At 47.1% G+C, this 20,895-nt stretch overlaps 2 protein-coding genes across 7 annotated transcripts in view; one reads left to right on the top strand and one right to left on the bottom strand.

Annotated features, from left to right (window-relative positions):
• Positions 1 to 138: 138 nt before the first annotated feature.
• On the top strand, positions 139 to 15,301 carry FAXDC2 (fatty acid hydroxylase domain containing 2). 2 transcript variants are annotated; one of them, XM_059483960.1, is made up of 11 exons: positions 139 to 303; positions 3,781 to 3,900; positions 6,517 to 6,581; positions 7,672 to 7,719; positions 9,962 to 10,053; positions 10,154 to 10,251; positions 10,976 to 11,097; positions 11,415 to 11,620; positions 12,488 to 12,593; positions 13,625 to 13,791; positions 14,680 to 15,301. In XM_059483960.1, exons 4-11 carry the CDS (start codon positions 7,672 to 7,674, stop codon positions 14,834 to 14,836), a joined length of 996 nt encoding a protein of 331 aa, XP_059339943.1. In that variant the 5' UTR covers positions 139 to 303; positions 3,781 to 3,900; positions 6,517 to 6,581; the 3' UTR covers positions 14,837 to 15,301. The 2 variants fall into 2 exon arrangements, with proteins under 2 accessions (XP_059339943.1, XP_059339942.1); XM_059483959.1 differs by having other exon boundaries at positions 222 to 303; positions 3,790 to 3,900.
• LARP1 (La ribonucleoprotein 1, translational regulator) overlaps positions 15,294 to 20,895 on the bottom strand; it is a 44,814-nt gene continuing 39,212 nt past the window's right edge. For all 5 annotated transcript variants that reach the window (XM_059483952.1, XM_059483953.1, XM_059483957.1 and 2 more), the window contains one exon: positions 15,294 to 20,764. In XM_059483952.1, the coding sequence (XP_059339935.1) occupies positions 20,543 to 20,764 (222 nt within the window). In that variant the 3' untranslated portion in view covers positions 15,294 to 20,542. The remainder of the gene's footprint in view (positions 20,765 to 20,895) is intronic.

The following is a 20,895-nucleotide window of genomic DNA, read 5'->3' as shown; positions in this document are numbered from 1 at the left end:
CTAGCCGGCTCGTGTTTCTCCTCCTCCTGGCGCCCCCCACAGTTTAATGGGCTCGCCCGGGCTCCCCCCCGCGCTTCAAATGGCGGGCGAGTCCAAACTCCGCGGAAGGGGGGGAGGAGGGATGAGGGAGCTGGGTGCCTGCGCTCCTTGAGGGAAGCGTCGCCATAACACCCAGCGGGGCTGGGGTGGGCTTCCAGCATGGGGAGCCCCCAGCACCCCCATCCCCTGGGACACGGGCTGCGCCGCGCCCTGGCTGAGCGTCCCCGAAAGAAGCAGCGGCCGCCCCTCCCTCACCAAGGGGAGGTGAGGGAGTCCCCGGGTCGGGGTTGGGCCCGAGCCCCCCCGGGCTCCCAGGCCAGGGTGGGAGCGGCTGAGGGTTCGGTTCCAGGGGGGATTTCCTAAAGCCCAGAGAGCAAACGCTGCTGTCAGCCCCGGCACGCCTTGCTCCTGCGCTATAGTGCGCATCAAGCTCATTAATGGAGCAACATCTGCTTCTCCCTGCAGGGGCTTAGAAGTCATTTAAGTTCCTACTGCACCTGCCGACTTTTAGCCTGGCTTCTCCTGTTCCAGGAATGGAATTTAAGTTACGTTAGCAACAGAAGGTTGTAGCAGGTAAAACAGCTACTGCTTGTGTAACGCGGCTGCCAACACTTGCTGTGCTGGCTGATGCTGATGGCAGATCGGCAATTCATTGGGACAGCTCGTCTGCTAATTAAACTTAGATAGTGTTTCCTTTATTTTACACTGCCATCTTTCTGGACGGGGTTCCATCTGTTGTAAAATACGTATGTGCCTCTATAAATATTTATGTTCTGGTACTGGATTGTCTGCCCACCGTATGGGAGTCTTTCCGTGAATCTCAGCTTCTTGCCCAGCATTTTGATCAAAGTATTTGCAAAAGCAGATATTGGTATCTTTCACACCTCAGACACTGTTCAGTGTCTCAGGTTTAATGTTCATGCCTCAGCAGAAATGTTGCCTTTAGAAAAGAAGAGGGTTTTTCAAGTGTTGCTGTGTTGAATGACCTTGCTGCTGTCAGCATCTTGGTACATTCCCTTTATTGAGCATTATTTTGATTCAGAGTTTATCTTCAGGGATGATAGAGAGTTACTGTTTTGCCTTAGCTCTGCAGTCTGTGGTGTTGTGCAATTTATGCAACATGCAATATGCTACACTGCCAGAAAGCAATCACCTGTGGTCACTTGAGTCTGGGGTTTTGTACAAGCAAATCTGTGTTGTTAGCAGGTAAATTCAGTAGGCTGGATTACAGCACCCTGTAAATATAAGGTGAAATTTTTATTTCCCAAAAGAGTTCAGAGTAATTTTTCTTGCTCATAAACCCAGCACTTGAAGGGATGTTGAATCCAGGGGAAAAAGGAGGATGGATCTCCTCAGGCCACTGTAAATATCTGTGCCTTGGCACTGTAATAAAAATGTGTTGCAGGAAATAATCACCTGTGATAAATTACATTTGTAGTGTGTAAAAATACCTCTGTAAAACAAAAGCTGTTCAAGGATGTTGGCAAGCACTGGTGGGAAGAGCTGGAGACACATTTTGCTTGATGAGATCAGAATTATTTTCAAACATGACATGGCTAATAAGGATTCAGAATAGCTGGAAGAGGCACCCTGCTCTTTAAAGAGTCCCATAATTTCTGTATTTGGAGGTTTCCAAGATTGCCTCCAGCTCCAGCACTCCAATGCAAGTCTTGAAGAGTCCTCACATCTACCCTGAGTGTAGAGCTGCATTATGAGGTGGAATAAAGGTATTTAACTCAACATTTTCACACTGGGCAGCTTGAGCTGCACGTCCAGTTGTGCCTTTTCTTTAGAGCTTACTCACAGCACCACAAGAAATCTTGCTTGTGGGAATCCTGAAAGGTGAATTCATCCTTGTGTTGTTGCACAGGTGCTCCCAAAGCAGCCACTGCAGTGCTAGGAGGTGGCACACGTGCCCAGGTGAGAAATCTGGTTCAGAATGCAGGGAATCAGGCAGGGGGTGATGTGTGCCAAGCTCAGATTCCTCTTCAGGAACTATCAGTATGGCCCTGTCCAGTCCCTGAAAGATAATTCATAGGTTTTCCCCTGGTGTTCCTCTCAAACAGTGAAACAACCAGTGCCTATTTCAAAAACTGTGAGGAGTGAACAAAGTTGTATTGTGAAGTGTCTGATCAAAAATGTTTTTTGCTCTGAAGAATTCAGACTGCTTGCATGGCTCAGCAAAGATTGCAGCAGCATTGGGGTGTCTGTGATGGAGACATCACACAGGGCAGAAGCAGCAGTTTGATCAGTGGCAAGCTGGGCTAGACACAAAATTGCAGCAGAAGATAAATGGCATTTACAACCCTATGAGTAATGTGCTGAGCTGTCCCTATGGGTATGAATATTTCAGAGATCACCCATGCTGGAATTGAGCAGTGGTTCAAAAGGAACACAGGTCTGAAATTCACTCTTATCACTGACTGTTGGCTGTTGGATGAACAGCCCTCCCCCTGCAAGCTCAAATGCAGAGATCAGCTGAGGACATTGTCCTGATGGCACCCCTCTCTTGGGATGCTCATTTCCACTTCCTCCTCTGCACGTGAGTGAATAGTCTGAAGGAATCACATTCCTCTCTGCTGAGCCTGCTCTCTGTGATAAATGCCAATTAGTAACAACAGTTAAGAATTACAACTTCTGTCCCTACCAGGGAATAATTGGAATTAGGCAAGAGAAAGTGAGGATGGAAACACCAACAGTGTTCAATGCTGTTCCTCCTGCAGAGCTCTCTGCAGTTCCAGCTCTGCTGGCATGAGGTGTTACTGAGAAAGAGCATTTGTTGCTTCACCTGTGAAGGGCAAACAAGGCTCACTGTGAGGCAAAGGTGATATTCCCTGTTTTTCCTCCTGTGGGAAAATAAATCTGGAAAGTTATGATAGTAACACCCTCAGTTGCCAGAGCTTAGCTGGTAGCACGGCACAATTTATGGGCTAAGTAACAGATTGGGGCCACATTTGCATAAGAAAGATGGATGCCACTGTAAATGACATCTCTGCAATGCCATAATTACACATTTTATGGTCTGTAAACACCATGGTTAAACACAACTGAGCCCAAGCACATGCTAACCTATGTGTGTCTTCACCTTACCCATGCAAGCCAAGCCTCTTACTGGTTGAGGGCACTGTGTAGCAAGAGTTGGAGTAATTTTTAGACTTGGTACAACAACATGAAAACTGGACTGCTGATTTTTTGCCAAATTCCACAGTAACCCTATTGCTTTTAACAAATACACCTTTGACCCATTCAGTTGCACTGGCAGTAGCTATTTTGTGCTCCAACCATGGGTTAGTGAATTATAAAAACTACTTCTCTTTAGGGTGTTGGTGGCTTTTTTGTTCTCAGGTACAACAATGAAAAAACTTAGAGAGATGCAGAGATGTGTTCCACGTGCTTAACTGAGTAACAGCATGCACATACACACAGGAACACTGCCAGCACTAACAGTGACATGGCACTGCCTTCACATGACTTGTCTGGGAGGGGACAGGAGCTCCTGCTTGGAAACACACCCCCAGTGCCCTTGCCTAAACCCTCATAAAGCTTTGACAGCAGTCATGAAAAGTGAGGAGTTGAACTCTGGGCTCTGAACAGACACAAAGGACCTCTCCTAGGCTACCATCAGCAGGTGGTGAGCAAAGAACAGGCAGCCAGAGTTCAAGGGTGCTTGAAAAGATACGATAGAGACTTTGAGGAAGTCATTAAAAGGCAATGTCGTGTCTGTGTGAAGTCCATTGTCAGCTTTTCTAGGAACAGGGTTTCCCTTAAAACCGTGCAGTGCTTGGTAGGACATCAAACACCACGGCTGGTCCTGTGTCTGTCCTCACAGAGGGGCTGATATGCAGCTGTTCAGGTGACCAGGTAAGTGCTCCTGTGTTCTTTGTTCTCTGTGTTCTGTACTGTCATGGATAGTCGCATTCTTTGTTCTCCCAGGAGCAGCTGTGCACTGTCTGTGCTGTATAAAGGTTGATTTCAGTGAGGTAAGAGCTACACCAGAGGCTTCAGGAGGAAGGCACAAGGAATCCCAGGGAGCTGGGGTGGGTGGGCAGCCCCCATCGCAGCAGATGGAGCTGGTCTGAGCTGTGCCTGCCATGCAGGTCTGGCTGCTGGGAGAAGGATTCAGTGCAGGGAAAGGGCACCTGGGCTGCCTCAGCTTGAGGCTATCTGGGCACCAGAAGTACAAGAGAACAGCAGGCATGGGGCATAAATAATAATTCACATGTTAAAAAATGTAAAAAATACAGCAGGGCTTTTTTCAGATTATACTCAGATTATATTGAGCATTTTAAAATATGACTTAGACCAACTAGCTTTTTTTCAGTACCAGAAGTGGAAAATTCAGTGAAAACAAGATCTGTGACTTAATGAACAGGTTTTGGGCAAATTAAGTTATACATGGAAACAACAATATAAAAAATGTATTAGAATTCTTGTTTGACTAGTGTATGTTTCCCCTTTAATATCAAGACACTGATTGGGAAAGCAATTACTTTTACTCTAGGGTTGAGAATTTATTTTGGATCAAATTTGGTGTTAACTAATTCGAAATAACTGGAAAGGAACTTTTTTTTTTAGGCAGGACTAGTTCTAGCTGATATTTGGAAATAGCTGCAGGCAGCTGAGAGCCTCAGTGGTTGATTTGGGGCTGTACAATATGCCAACATGAGAGCAGTGCCAAGCAGCTGAATGGCTTTTTTGTTTGCTGAAACAGCCATGGTTACATGAATGGGTTTTTAATGTATTTGGTGTATTCTGAATCAGGAGAGACATTATACAATAAAAAAAAAAGAGTAGGTAATGAGATGTTGGGGAAAACCTACTCTATCCAAATTTTTCTGGGTTTAATGTAAATAATGTAGAATTTTATCCTGAAAAGTGGCTTAATGAAGGCAGTGTTTTAAACAGAGGGCAAGCAGATGTGGCAGCTCTGCTTTGAACTAGAAATCTTTGCCCAAGCCAGCCTTCTGTCATAAACTGATTATTTTAAAAAGAGTACTAGAAATGTGATTGCAAATTTAACTCTTTCCTAAATGCACAGAGTATGTGACTCAATCAAGTAATAGCTCCTTCTCCTAAAAACTCAAAACAGAGTCACATTTTCTACAGTGCTCTGCCCTGGAGCTCTTCACATGCAAAGGTGTCAGCAGGTTTGAGTCAGCACTGCTGGATGGAGGAACCTCTGGAGCATCAGCCTTCCAGCTCAGTGAGGTTCCCCTCTCACATCTGCCTCTCCTAATCTAATCTTGTCTGCTCCAAAGTCATCAGAGAGGAATAATCTCTTTAACCACAGAAAACTATGGCCAGCACTATTTACTTTACTGTGCCAGCAGAATAATTGGATATTGCTCTTTTCAGCTCCCTACTGGGTGGTTGTAAAGATAGAAATGTGCACAGCTAAGAGCAAATAATAGGAGTTATAACCAAAAAAAATCCAAGTGGAAAAATCTTACAGTGAAGGTTGTCAAATACTGGAACTGATTTGCCAGAGAAGCTGTGAAATCTCGCTCTGTGCAGACACTCAACTGTTCAAAGCTCTGAACAACCTGTTAAGAAATCTGGAATGGAGCAAAGCCTCAAAGGAATGGATTATTCAAGCCTGACATATTTCAAGCTTTAGTAGTGTTTCCTTGGAGGCAGTGGGCACACCTGCCCTGAGAGGACCTGTGTGACAAGATGGGCATGTAGTGGATGTTGGGTAACAGATGTGATTAGAAGGTCTTTTAAAAATTAAGGTAAGATAATTTAAATTTGGCCTGTGGCATGTTATTTATGCTGCTTTCTTCAGGCTAGCAGGTTATTTTTGGTTGTTTCTTATGGGTATTCTTCATCAGATATATCAGAGTCCAACTGTATTTATCAATAAAGATGTGGTTGGCAGACAATATTGAGAGGAAAAGAAGATCCCTCAGACTGGCTGTGGTAGCTCACACAGTGCAGCAGTGAGGAGCTCTGTGTCTGGGGAAGGACAGGGAGCCCTGGGACACTGCAGGTTCCCCAACACGTTCTCATTTTCAGCAGTAGCACCTTAGGACACCTTTCATGATACCTTTTTGGGCCAAGGGAGATAAAGTGAACTTGGATTTGGTTTCTTTTTAAGACTGCTACCAAAATTCAGCATTTCCCATAGGAGTATATCCAGCCCTAGTGTTGAAATACAGGGTTGGGAGTTGGCCTCGGGGTTTCAAGTTTCAAATCCCTTTTTGCCTTGTTTTTCTTTTTTCCTTCTCAGAACTGTCTAACATCAGTTTCTTCCACTAAAATGTGTGGTATGGTGGGCTGGCTCTTTGTGTCTGTGAGTAAGCAGGAAGGAGGTGTCTAATTTTACTGTCTCATGCCCTTTGACCTGCATACTAATAGGGAATGCAACAGAGCTGGGAACACCTGTGAATAAACACAGTTGTATTTGTAAGAACATACCCAGAAGGCTATAATTTCAAATCTAAACCTCCTGACTAATACAGGATTTCTTTTTGACAGTTTATTCATCCTTTCTGAAACACTGCAAGAAGAGTACTCCCAAGAGGCTTCCCTCCATCATCAAGGTAATAGAATATCATCTTCCTAATGAGTAATTTTCCAACTGTTTGTACCCTAGACAAGAATGTTTGATCCTTCTCTGTGCTTGCCTTTGTACTTTAGGTAACAGTTTGCCTGTGCTTGAATATTCTACTGAGTAGGAAAAGCAAAATGGATTAAGTTCTGCAATCCTCAGTAATCTGGCTGTCATGTTGTTAGAAGTTGTTTGTTATTAAAGACCATGTGAAACCAAGAAAATATTAAGGAATGTTTTGTTAACTTTTGCTAATTATATTTGATGATAAGACTGGGAAATATAAAAACAACTATGCAATAATCCCTAGGACAGCCAGAACACAGCCTGAAATACAGAACCCCTCATGGCCATGGCCAGCAGTGAACTCCCAGCAGCTACTCAGACCTTGGGTTTGATTTATTTTTTAAATTTCTTTTAGCAAAACCATCAACAAATGGTCAAGCAGAGGCAGATGCAGGGAGATTCATTATGAGATGGCCACATGCCCATTTAGGACTTTAACTCTCTAAGTGACCATAGCAGGACTTGAAGCAAAGATGATTTTCTCACTTAAACTGTAACTCAGAGTTTGAGTGAAGGCTGTAGGGCTCTATTGTGTTAGCTCTCTGTGGCCCAAACTCATTTTGTTTTCATCCCTGTTTGTTTAATTGCATGTTGTCATTAAGGAAGAACATATGTCCCATTTCCTTACAGCCTGGGAGGGGCTGGAGTAGCTACTGGGTGCTGCAGTGGATTCCCAGGCCAGATCAAGGGAGGAAGTCCTACCACAACACACCAGTGACACAAGCAAAAGCTTTGGTTTTGGCTGTTCTCCCATTTTCCTTGATATCCTTGCATCCTTAATCTTCTGGGACATTACTAACTCTTCAAGAAATAAAGGCATTTTTCTTCTCAAGAACTCAGTTTTGCTCCATGGCCAACACATGAAGGATGGAGCAGGACAGGACATGGCACACAGAGTAAATATTTTACACTTTTAGCACTGAATTACAAGTAGAGATGATTTGCTGTTTCTGCATCATATTCTGCCACTCTCCAGCTGGCCACAGTTCACTTACTTGGATTACCTTTTATTTCAGATGGAAACCGACCCTGGACATTCCTCCACAGCTGAACTGCAGAAGCAGGTAAAGGCTCCAGCTCATGTTTTAAGGAAGCTCATGCAGGTGCTTTGAAGGCTGAATGTGTTGAATCACCTTCTAAGAGAAGTGACAGACACATCCTCATTCCTAACATTTTTGCATAATTAGGAGCTTATCTCTTATCACTAAAGCAACACTTCCCCAGCATTTTTTCCCTACAGTGGACTGCAGCTACAGCAGCAAGTGGGGAAGGAGCTGTTATCTATGCTCGAGGGGCAAGAGCCCACCACAGTTCCCCAAAACCAGAAGCTGTGCCACCTCACTGGGCCTGGTCCTGCTAAACTCTTATGGCCACTGATGTGCCCCAGTCTCTTTACCTTGCCAGCAGCAACCCTGTTCTGCACTTAAGGACTTTGCCAACTTCTACAAGCACTTTAAGAGCAAGAACTCAAGCAATCCATGAATTAGTTTGGAAACTACTGTGCTGTAGCTGCTGGCATGGGGAGAAACAGGGTATTAAGCACTTGGACTTGATGAACAAGATTTGTTTTCTATGTAATTATAGTGTGTGGGGTTCATGTAATCACTTCATCATATGCAATAAAAACACAGCCTCAAAACAAGACACTTTCTAGCCAAAGGGCTGTTAAAATAGCTGAAGGGCTGAACTTTAGCTCCTCTCTGTCCTGTCTCAAAGCAGGACATGCACAGTGTCTGAGTATTAGGAGTTAAAAGGGATTGAAACTCTTGAGCTAAGGGATGTTAAAGAAACTGAAACCTTATTTGGGCTAATTGGAAATTTTGACACTTGTAAGACAGAATTTTTGTTTGGTATGCTCTTCATTCCAGGAGAAAAAGGATTTACAGGATTTTCCAACAGATTAATGTTAAAAAGCTCAAAGCTTTCTGTAACTTCTACAACATTTTTTTTTCTAAAGAATATGTAAATGATAGTCCAGGGTCTAAAGATTAAGAAAGTCTTACATCAGCATACATGGGGCATAACATGGATGCAACTGGAATTGTGAAAGTGCTGAGAGAGCAGATCTCTGGTCCAGGATCCAGCAGGCACCATCTGATGATGCAGGAGAGGCTTTTGCCAGCCTGGCATTTGCACTTCAGTGCCCCCAGTGATAACAGTGGCAGCTGATTGCACTGCTCTCCTATCAACCCGTAGGGTTCACAGTATCAATCTGTAGGGCAAGAGTCCTGTCAGTTCCTTCCTCCCTAGCTGCTTTTTCAATTTAAAAGAAAAAAGGAGGTGATAGGAGGAAGGGGTTGCTTGCTTGTTTTAGTAGTGAATGTTTCAGTCAAGAAGTTCTGTCCTGGGACAAATAAATATTGCTTATAAGTCCTGGGCCACCTTTAATGTTCTGTAGCTGTTACAGAATCTAAAAGCCATGTAAAGAGGATTCTTTTATATTTCATTACCCTAAACCATCTACATTTGGCATTTCTGAGAGCTGCCTCTCTTGTTTGTCCTCTCTGACAGGAGGTGAGCAGGACTGCACCTATGAATCACACTGTGTTCACTCCAGTCTGATTGTACAACACAACACCACAGTTAAAAAACAGGAAGGACAAAGGAATGAAGAAGACAATAGCTGTTATTATACTATTGCATTGATTTAAAAAAAAAAATTACATTGCAGATAGATATAATTCATATTCACTCACAAAACCCAAATTAATTGCACTCCAGAACGAATTCCAACTTGGACTACTCCAAAAGATAGATCATTAATTATAAATTTGTTGTATATAGACAACTTTGTTTTGAATATTTAAATATTCAAATATATTGAATACTGCTTTTTGAATATACTTATTCCTGTTAACCAGGTCATCTGAGCACAGCAGTTTACTGCTGTGGGGAGAAAACCCTGCATCCTGAGAGGGAGAAAATACTGAGGGAGGGAGGTGAAGGGATGGAACACCATTCCTTATTGCTGGTGTTCCTTTCCCACTGCTCTGAGTTATCCAGAAGCCCCTGGAGCTATAGCCCTCCAGTAGCAGTATGCCAAATGAAGGGAAAAAAAATCAGTGGTCCTTTCTCTGCCTTTGGTTGTTCCAAGGAAATTCCCCATCAGTCATGCACCAGATATCTGTGAGCATGACAGATGGATGATTATACACAATATCCCACAACAGCTTTGTTATTGTGTTCTTCAGAGTGTGTGTGAAGCTAAACAGGCCATCACAGGACTGCCTTCATCATTTCAAATACCAAAAATGCCAGGGCAGGACACAGCAGCACGTGCTCACTCCCTTCTGTTGCTTCTCACAGGGAAAGAAGCTCTCAGATGCCTTGAGGATCAGTGCCTACGTCTTCAGTGCAGGCCTGCTCATGTTCACTGCCCTGATGAATGCTTCTTCTTGGTAAGAGTGTTCAAACAAAGCAGCCTGAGGAGAAACTTTTGTGTGGAAAGGGGGGAAAGTGGATGAATAGATGGGCAACCAAGCACTGTTATTCCCACAGGTTAATGCAGAATATAACATTAGACAATTTCTGGCAAACAGCATGGTTGGAGTTCTACGACTATATGGAAGGAGATGAGTGGACTATCTTCCTTGTTGGTGAGTTTTAACAGTGCTTCTCAGGAGAAATCATCCATGTATTATTGCATATTAAATGGAGACATGGACAAACTTCCCAAACTCATTAATCTTCCCACTGACAAGCACTGCCTTGGAAGGTACCCACAGGTGATTTGGTGCAGCTGTTCTGCTTTTGGATAGGGTCACAGTCAGGGTCCTGTACAGATTAAAAATCTGATCTTTTTGCTGCTACTGAAGTGGCTTCCCTGTGAAGACACTTTGCTCCTGTGAGAACTGAATGACTCAGTAGAACTAATTACTAAAAATATAAGTAAATTTAGTGAATTCTACTCTTGTTGTAGTACTTACAAAACTCTTTCTTTTCTTTTCTGATTAGCAGCTGATGAACAGAACTGGTAGAGACTTTGCAAGGTTCTAGATATCAAGTCAACCTTAGCCTACTTGGATTTAAAAGCAACAGAGGCCTCCCAGCCACCTAGAAAAGCCTTTTCTTAGCTTCAGTTATGTCAGGTTTCAACCTCTGAGACATTTATCTGCTCTAACCTCCTTTCCATTCTTTGATTTTAATTTATGTCAGAATTTACCAATATTCCATTTTAAAGCATCTTTGGGCAGGGGACGCACCCTTGGCACTACTGGGTCCCAGCAAGGTCCTCTGGGTACTGTGCCAGTGTATTTTGTTTCTGATTTAGCCATAGTTTCCAATTCATTCACACATCTCTGCCCTTTCCTCATGCCACAGGGGCTGCATTGGTGCCTGTACTTGCTTTCTGGGGCTTCAATGGAATCCTTCTGGTGGCTGATATAACAGGAAAGCCAACTTTCATTACTCGCTATCGCATTCAGCTGGGCAAGAATGATCCTGTAAGTACTTCTCACTCTCCCTTTCCTGCTGGCTGAACACTTCCTGCACTCTCTCAGGCCAGGAATGGGGAGAAGAACCTGTTATGCTTTTCTCTTACAGCCAGGTAGGATTCCAGGGGGATCAAGTCAAGTCTTGCATACCCACTGTAGGAAGGAAGGCAGATCCTGTTGTGAGGCTACTGATCAGATCTGCATTGACTGCTTGTTAAAGAGCTGATCCCAAAACTAACTGCCTACAAATCTTAAAGCTTTTCATCCTTCCAACTAAAACTGCATTGCTTCTTTCTTAGACTCAAGTCCTGACTTCTCTTTTGCAGGTGGACAGAAAGAAACTGTGGAAAGCCATCTACACAGCGCTGGGTAATCAGTTCTTTGTCTCCTTCCCCATGCTTGTGCCCATGTTCTACATCATGCAATGGTGGGAAAACACCTTCAGCAAGGAATTGCCAACCTTCCAATGGTTTCTTGTGGAGCTAAGCATTTTTACTGTAGTAGAGGAAATTCTCTTCTATTATACACACAGGTGAGCTGAGCACAGGAACAGGTGCTTGATTTTCCTCTATGCCTTTAAGTTTATACTCATACCCTACAACAGCAATAATCCTCATCCCTCTGTTCCACCAATCTTGTATTTATATGGGAAATCTACCCTCACAACATGAGGCCTTGCTGCTGCCAGCAAACAAAAATGGGTAGAATTTTAAAGGTGGAACAGCTTAAAAGCTAAGGAAGAAACAGAACAGGCAGTTTTTCACGAAGCATTCTTTGAAAAGAACAAGACTGACTGTCCTGAAAGATAAAAATCTCAAAGGTCAGTGACTGATCTCTGTTCCCTTGTACAGCACCCACAAATCAGGGCCTGACTTCCAACACTGCAGGATTCCCAAACACTGACACCAAAATTAGAGGACAGAACTAAAGGAAGGAAGACAAAAGAAGCAGAAGCAAGCAGAGTACTCTCAGAAATCTGTAGGTTTCCCTTTAGGACAAATGCACCCAAAAAAAGTAAATGCAGTTTTTTTACCAAAGACCCATGGAACTGAAAATTCTGATTCTTTGACAGTTGCCAGTAGAAAAAGTCAGAACAGTGAAAGCATAAAGTGAGTCTTCCCCTTACAGTACTCCCAGATTTGAATAAATAAGTAATTCAGGGACTTTGATTTATGGGATTTATCTGGCCTGAGTTTATCATAAGCCAGCAGACACATTAATTGAATAAGGACTCAATACAAAGAGAGCAAAAGAAGCAAGGAATCCTACACTCTTATTGCCAGCTGCTCTGAAATCCTTATGTTAGAGGAGACACAAGCAAGTCCCCTGCAGAAATTCTGTGTTCTGTTACTCCTTTTTTGCAGAGCTCAAACCTTGCCTTTCTGTTTCCTCTGCCCAGGCTTGTTCACCACCCAGTGCTGTACAAGCACATCCACAAGAAGCACCACGAGTGGACAGCCCCCATTGGCGTGGTCTCCATCTATGCTCACCCTATAGAGCACATAGTAAGTGGATTTTCACATGGTCACCCTCCAGGTGCTGTGTGCAGTGTGATTTCCAAGGCAAGAGAAGGAAATTTGCCCTTAGAGGCTTCTTCCTTAGGAAGAGGAGGCTGAGCTGCCCTGCCAAGAAGCTTGGCTCTAGGAGGGTTGCAGTAATTGTTTATTCTGGACTCCAGCAGCTTCCAGAGCACAGCTCCAAGGGCCTCCAGTAGATAAGGAATTGACTGGACAGGGCTTCCCATGAGCCCCAAGAGGACTGGGAGCACAGACAGTGCTTTCAGCAAGAGATATGACAGCCTGAGTGATTGTGTGGACTTGGAAATCTGTCAGGATTTTTGTGGTGGTTGCTGGCATCAGTGTTTGCAAGGAGTGTATCCCAACACCCCTGCAGCTGAGACTTCTGAGGAAAACACATCCCACCTTCAAATATTCCACTTAAAAATTCCATCTCCTGTTACCAATAGTCCTGGGCTGCTCTGGGTGTCTCCCCAGCTGACAGTCTTTGGACAGCACAATGATTGAGGAGCCCAGCTGAGCTGTGCTGGTGCCTGCAGCTGGGTCTGGGCAGCCAGAGCCATTTGTGCCAGGGCAGATCACAGTGAAGAGCTACAGCAGGGTTTGTCACATTGCTGGGTGTGTCTGCAGGCCATGCCCTTTCACAGTGAGGTTTCCCAAGGGCAGATTCAGCATTATTCCAAGGTGAAGCTGAAATTCATACCTCAGACTCCAGGGTGATTTACTGGGATCATGCTGTACTCACCCAGGGTTTGGAGTCATGTCTAACTTCTACTGCAGCCTTATAGATTTGGGCTTTGTCAATGGTTTGCAGTAGTAGAACTCTCTTATCCCTATAATTACTTTTTGGATGATTATGTAACTTTAGTAAGGTGTTTGCACAGTTGTTTTTTTTTTTTTCTTTACACTGTTGGCACAAAACAGGCCAGTGTGATGGATCACCAGGTGACAATTCAGCTCCTAGAGGAGAATCTGCTTGTAGTGGACCCATTAATGAGATATTTTCTTCTCATTTCCAGGTCTCCAACACTCTGCCTGTCATGACTGGACCGATGATCATGGGATCTCACATTGTTTCAGTCTCAGCATGGTTCTCCATTGCTCTTATAACAACAAGCATTTCTCACTGTGGCTACCACCTGCCCCTCCTGCCATCTCCAGAGTTCCACGACTTCCACCACCTCAAGTATGTCTGGGCACTGCTCAGTTTTCCATTCTCCTTCCTCTCCACTGGCAGGAAAAGCTCCTTTCTGAGGGTCAAGTGGGTTTGCCTGACTCATGCACCAGCAGTGCAGTTCTCCAGTTTGCTTGAGAGCAGGCTGAGTGCTGCCAGTCTTAGAGCAGTTAAACTGGGATTTCAAGGCATTCCAGCCCTGTTTTCTCTGCAAGGTTCTTCCTAGAAGTTCAGAATACACTTCATGTGATCTAAGGACAGAGCCAGGGCAAGTCACACAGGTAAAATAAGCGAGCCTGCCTGTCTGTCCCTCTGCCATACACTGGGATCAGTAACACTGATCAGATTACACTGTGCCCAGACAATCACCATTAACCCTTCCTGACAGAGATTCTCAGCCTCCTGTGCTGGACAGAGAGTAGCTGCAGCAGACAGCTCAAGGATACACACCCAAGCAGTGGAGAAACATTCCCAGCTCCCTGAGTGCCCTACATTCAGACATGCTGCTCAGAAATGTCTGCCCTGCTGCAGAACCAGCCCGGGGGACAGTTCTGTCACCACATGCCAGGACAGGGATCCCTGCAGAGCCAAGACACTCTGGGTGGAACAGCTGTGCCAACTGGGGCACACCTGCTCCATGGCTCAGGACAGCCAGGTCTGGAGAGCACATGGGGCACAGTGACATGGGTGCCCAATGCTCCCACAGCTCTGAGCTGCCCAGGAGAAACAGATGATGGCACCAAAGAGGAGCTGCACAAGGTTCACCCAGGCTTTGACAGAGCTGCCAGGGAGACTGGTACAGAAATCCCATGGACAGATTATCGGCTCAGAAAGGAATGGAGAGAAAGGGCAAAGTAACCTCAGTAACTTCAGTGATGTTTATCTGTGTTTGGTTCTCAGGTTCAACCAGTGCTACGGAGTGCTGGGAGTGCTGGATTTCCTGCATGGCACAGACAAAATGTTCAGACAGACCAAAGCCTTCGAGAGACACAAAATCCTGCTCAGCCTCACACCACTCTCTGAAAGCATCCCAGACCCACCCAAGAAAGAGGAGTGAACCAGCCCAGCAGCTCTTGGCCAGCCTGGTGATGAGCAGAGTGAGAGACAATGATTTATGCCAAATAGTATTTTAATCAGGAAACAAATTCTTGTCCACACATAACAGATGATGAAGCTGAAGTTAAATATGCTGCTTGGAAACGACTGCACTTTTGCTGACATTGTTTTCTATACAAGACACTTATAAAAAAACCTGCTCTAGAAATCTATTTGTAAAATTTAATTGTTTATCTGTTACTTGCACTGTCCCCTAGTTCCATCTGCCTGTGTATGAGGCAGGTGTGTTCTGGGCCACATGGCTCAGGGTTCCCACTGGTCAGCCCATTGTCCCACAGCCCTACCTGTGGAACCAAAGCCACTTCCTCTGCTCCTCTCCAGTCCCCAACTACACCAGGATGAACCCAGCCCAGTTACCTGAGAGGGCAAGTCAGCAGAACAGAAAACCCAGGCACCACTGTCTTTTGAACTTTTTATTTTTATACATTTTTTTGTATTAAAAAGGAAAAAGCATAATTACCACAAATTACAAAGGACTAAAGCATTACTAGAATAATGAATCACATCAGCCTAGAAAGCAGATACTCTGAATAATATTAATGTTATAATACAAGCTCTCATTCAAGTATTTTACATTTTTCTCTGTTCCTTTTATACGTGATGATGATCCTAGCACATGGGTCAAAGATTATGTACTATCGACAGAGATGGATCATGTACAGCAGGCCGTAGTAACAAGATTTTCCTCCCAGGTGATACATGGTCTGTGATGAGTCATTTTAAGTTTGTCTCTACTATAAATGCAGCTGAAGAAGGTTGCACGCACTCTCTAGTTTTGGGAAACAGAAGGCTGAGGTTGGACACACAGGGTTTGAGAAGGGCCAGCACATGGAACCATCACCCCTTTAGCTCCAGGTGAGTGCAGAAGGCTGCACTCGCTGGGATGCAGCTCAGTGGGTGCCTCTGAGCCACAGATCCAAAGGTTTCCAAGCCCAGTGGGGCCAGGACAGGCTGGGGGGGAAGACAGGGAGCAGGGCTGCACCAGGGAGGCTTGAGGGACCAAGTGGTGCCCAGCATCCCTCCCAGGAGGGGCACCACTGGCACAAGCCACCCTGGCCCAGGGCTGACACCTGGGGAGAGAGCAGGAGGGCAGCGTGGGGAGCTGGAGGGAGCCCAGCTGACACCCAGGGCACCCCCTGCTCCTCTGGAGCTTCCCACCAAGGGGATGTGCTTGTCACAGATACATCGGTCCTATGTTCAAGTGTCTGCAGAAAGTGAAACTGTAAACTACTCCTGGAAACGCTGCCCTCCAGCCACCCGCTCCACACCACCGAGATGAACGTTTGCTTAGAAAAAGAAAAATGAAAGAAACTTTTTTATCTGTTACCTGTATTGGAATCTTTAAAAAAAGTCAGTGAGGCATTTAACATCAAGTGTAACAACTCTCTCAGGAAGAGCCCAGCATCCATTTCAAAACAGTGACAAGTGACATAACCAGCCTCAGAGACAGGAGACAATAAGCATTGCAAACACAGCTTGCTACATTTACAGTTTTCCTTTTTTTTTTTGTCTTTTTTTTTTTTTTTTCCTTTTGATAAAATAACTGGGAAGGCATTAACAGCTAGAAGGCCCCCTCTGCACTGCCACGTGGAACATGGCAGGACACTGAGGTTAAACTCATCAGTTTGTTACAGTACAACAATCAGTCCCCAGCAGGTGCCAAAACTCAGGGACCCCACAGGCTACAGTGACAAGGTGCCATCAGAGGTGCCAGGGGGCAGCAGAAGAGATGGACAGGCAAAACCAGAGCAGCAGCATCATTATTTTTTAATTTTTTTTTTCCCAAATGAGCACGGCAAAGCAACAAAGCCTCCTCAGAAACACACCTTCCACCTCCACTCTGACTCTACACAGCTCTGTACCTGTTACAGCCACCTGCATTCAGACAAGTTGACCTCAGCAAGGAGGAACTCCTGAGGAGGGGCAGGATGAGGAAGGCTCCCCTGACTCAGCCTCCCTCAGCCTTTCCAGAAGCAGCTGGGGCTTCCCCCAGGCTCTGCCAGTGGCTGGACACCAGCACCATGGAGCTCTCATGAGCTGTGGGACAATCAGCACTCACAGGAGCACGTGTGCAACCTCTCAATCCTCTAAAATTCAAGAAAGCAAAATACATGGTGGAGGTGAGGCATTCAAACTAAAAGCAAGGCCTAACTCCCTCCTCTGCAGAAGGGCAAGAGCTCCCTCAAATGCAAACCCCCTCTGGACAGCTGTCCCTTCACCCAGTGGGGACATGAGCCTGGCTGTGGCCACTGTGACCCATCTGGGCACAGACCAGGCACCCGGGGAGCTCCCTGCCCTCTGCCAGCCCCCACGCTGGCATGGAGCAGGAGGGAAGAGTTCTGTGCTCCCTTCCCTGCAGGAGCACAGGGCTGAGCCAGCAGCAGCTGCCTCGGGCTGTCACATCCATCTCTGCTCTGTCCTGCCCTGTCCCATGACAGCAAAACAAGGCACACGGGCACTGGGACCACTGGGATTGCTCTTCTGACCCACCTTCCCCTGGGTGCACACACCAGTGTGACAAGCCACTGACCTGGCAGAGGGGGAAGGGAAAACACTTCCATGCCAAGACTAGATCCTCAGAATCAGAAATTTAAAATCACTTAAAAATCAGTATTTTGGGAAATCCTCTGGGAAATGTCCTACCTCTTCTACAACCCAAGCAATTCCACAGTCTGCTCTACAAGCAACAACTCCATAGCAGCAGCTCATCCCTCCCCATTTCCTATGAATTTGTTGCTGAAATGCAGACAATTGGCTTCAAGAGAGCCACATGCCAATGAAAGGAGCACAGACACAGCAGCAAGGATCACCTGTGGCACATCCAGACCTGCCTCCACTTGCAAACAACCAGCAACACATCTACAATGTCCTCGATCGACTCTCCAGCCTCTTCCTCAAAAATCTGGGACAAACCACCTAGAAATGTAACCTCAGAGATCTGACTCCAGCTCACAAGAGGGGAAATGCAGAGATAACAGTCACGGCCACAGCACTGTACAAGTGTTACTTTTGCCCATCCTGCCCAGTTCTCACCCCACAACCCCAGAGCACTGCTGCCATAACAGAGACCCATGGCCTTGGATGGGCTGCCCTGCTGCACTCAGGCCTGGGAGTGACACCAGCCGCAGGTGACGTGGCAGGGCTGGACAGAGCAGGGCAGGGTCACAGCACCAGGGAACAGCCAAGCAGCAGCTCCCCAGCCTCTCAAACCCAGCTGTGCTTTCAATCCTAGCAGCAGTTCACTCCAGTCAGACCAGCCCAGCTGTCCCCAGGCAGGATCCTGGAGGCAGGGTCAGTTTGGGAAGGGATGGCCTCAGCCAGGGCGCCACAAGCACCCACAGCCACTGCTGATGGACAGCCTGGCCGTGCTTCCCCCTTGCTCCTGCTCTCAGCTCCTGGCTGCTCCCACCCACCCTGCAGCCACACAGGGACAGCCCTGGAGAGAGGATGACTGCTCCCAGCTAAAAGACAGCTCTGGATCAACTGGATCCCTTGGGAAAACTGCTCAGTACCAGCTTGTGACTTTGCAGAAAGGACAACACACCGAGCTGCACCCTTGGAGTGCGGCATCCACACTGCACACAGGAGCACAGCTCTGGAGCTCACAGGGATGGAGCCTGAGCCACAGCCAAGACTGGTATGCCAGGGACCCAGCAGAAGGAGCAGGGTGGCAGCAAGGCAAGCAGGTCTGGCTGGACAGGAACACAACTTTCCAGTGCTAGCCCTGGAGCATCTCCAGAGATAGCACTGGACATCTCCGAGATCTCACACCTGACACACGTCCCTCACAAAGGATCCAGCTCACAGCCAGAGTCCCCCTGGTGCTGGGAAAGGATGAATCAAGTAAATGCCACAGCAGCAGCTCTGCAGTCACCCCCTGCCTCAGCTGGGTAAGGAGCTACACGGTGTCATCTCAGCCCTTGGAAATGCACAGGGGCTGTGCCCTGAGTGGGAGACTCCACGCAGGCGGCTGCCACAACACAACACACAAGGAAACCCAGCTGAGAGCTCTCCTGTGCCAGGGAGGCCCCTGCTCACCCCTGCACAGGTCCCAGCAGCAGCCCTGAGCCAGTGGCTGCTGTGGGACAGCATTCCCAGGGCTGCCTCATTCCCTGGCAGGTACAGAAGCAGCCCTAGCTCACAGCTAAGAGCAGTGCCCCCAGCTGCTGGGACATCTCCCTGCTCACTCCCCAGCCACGCTGGAAGCACAGACAGGAGCAGAGGCACCTCCTGCCCAGGGAGGGCTGGGGCTGTGAGCAAGGCCATGACAGAAGAGTCGCTGTGGTGGGGACAAGGCTGCCACGGTACCAACACAGCGGAGCAGAGTCCTGGATGCGACTGCCCTCAGCCCTGCCCCAGGAGCCTCAGGCCTGGCAGGGAGGCTCCATGGCAGGGAGGCATCCGAGCGAGCTGCGGGGTCAGAGGAAAGGCCGCAGGGAAGATCAGCTCGGCAGCAACGCCGGGAGGAGTCTCTGGGCCTGGGGAGCCAAGAGCCCAGCGCACCCCAGGCTGCAGGAAGCCAACAAGCCTCCCCGCTCCAGCTCCACCATAAGGCAACTTTTTTTTTGTGTGTTTTTGGGGTTTTTTTGTTTGTTTTTTTTTCTTTTTTTTTCTTCAGTAATATTCCAAGGAAGAAAGCAAAGGGAGATGTGTCTTTTTTTTTTTAAGAGTTTTTCTGTTGTTGTTTCAGAGGGGTTTGTGGGTTGTTTTTTTTTTTTTCTTTTATGTCATTTTTTCCAAGGGAAAAGGAAGAGAAAAGCTCCTTCAGCAAAGTCCTGTCTTTGCAAGCGATGGGCATTCCTGGGGCAGCGGGTGCACCGTCCACACAGGCTCGAGTCCAGGTGCCTGCCAGCCTCCCAACCAGCCATCCTCGCAGGAAGGAGTCACAACAAGCCTATCCTCGGCAAAGGTCCTTTGGTTGACTTCCAAATTGTCCGTGACAGAAGGGAGAGGTGGACAGAGGGAGAGCCAGACCCTCGGGAAGGCGAAGACGTTGGGGAGAAGGGAGCAGGAGGACGAGGAGGGCGATGCTCCTGGGGGAGGCGGCGTTGGAGAGGCCCCGGGGGCACCAGCCGGGTCATGGAGGTCAGAGGCTCCGCAGCAGCATCGGCACACGCTGTGGCTTCGGTCCCCCACTGGGGGGAAACCTCGCTCCTCCGAGCTTCCTGAGCGGCTGCTCCGCCGTCCATCCCAGGGGGACACACAGGGGACTCGTTGGGGCCACACAGAGCAGACTTGTTTTGGTAAATCCAGACGAACTTCTAGCAATAATTTAAAACTTGATATATATATATAATAATAAAAAAATCTCCCCTTTCCAACCCAGCCAGAACACATTTTTTTTTGTTTTGAAGAGACACTAAGACATGAGTGTGTGCACAAGAGGAGAGAGAAGGGAAAAAGGTTGGGTCTGCTGGGAGCGGGTCTGGCTCTGGTCAGGGTAGTAATAGCAAAATGGTGTTTTGGATGCAGATCGTCTTTGCTTTCCAGCCACAAGAGAAGAAAATCATGTGCGTTGAAGTTTCTCCCAAGCAGCCTATTCCTGGGAACCCACCTTGCAGCTCCCTTCCTGTCCCACCCCTCATGTCTGCCCCTCTCTGAGCCATTCCCCACCACCCCACCCCACCCCGGCAGGAAGCTGCAGCCTCTACTTCCCCACTGTCTGCGACTCTGCAGCTGATGGGGCAGGGGATTGCTGGCTCAGGTTTTTGGCATCCTCTTGTGCAGGCTGGCTGGGTGAGGCGTGGCCTTGGCTGGATGGGCACTGGCTGACCGTTTTGCTGGAAGACTGGGATGGGTAGCGCTTCCTGCCGTCTCCCCCTGACGTCGTAGGGTATCGCTTGTGTCCACCTTCCTCCCCCATGGGTGGCTGCAAGAGAAGCACCCCAGGATCAGCACAGCCTCCTCCAAATGCAGGTCCTGATCCCTCCTCTGGGATCAGCAAACAGCCTTCCTGCAAGCTTCCAATTGCAGCTTCCCTCTCTTCCTGGCCCACACACA

This window comes from Ammospiza nelsoni, chromosome 16, assembly GCF_027579445.1.
Source record: "Ammospiza nelsoni isolate bAmmNel1 chromosome 16, bAmmNel1.pri, whole genome shotgun sequence".
NCBI lineage: Eukaryota > Metazoa > Chordata > Aves > Passeriformes > Passerellidae > Ammospiza > Ammospiza nelsoni.
This window is presented reverse-complemented; position numbering and strand designations above follow the sequence as displayed.

Excerpts from the sequence above, each read along its gene's own strand:
- FAXDC2 (XM_059483960.1), top strand. The coding sequence starts at position 7,672 with ATGGAAACCGACCCTGGACATTCCTCCACAGCTGAACTGCAGAAGCAG. Across the intron at positions 7,720-9,961 it reads CAGCTGAACTGCAGAAGCAG|GGAAAGAAGCTCTCAGATGC; the intron begins GTAAAGGCTCCA and ends TGCTTCTCACAG. Across the intron at positions 10,054-10,153 it reads CTGATGAATGCTTCTTCTTG|GTTAATGCAGAATATAACAT; the intron begins GTAAGAGTGTTC and ends TTATTCCCACAG.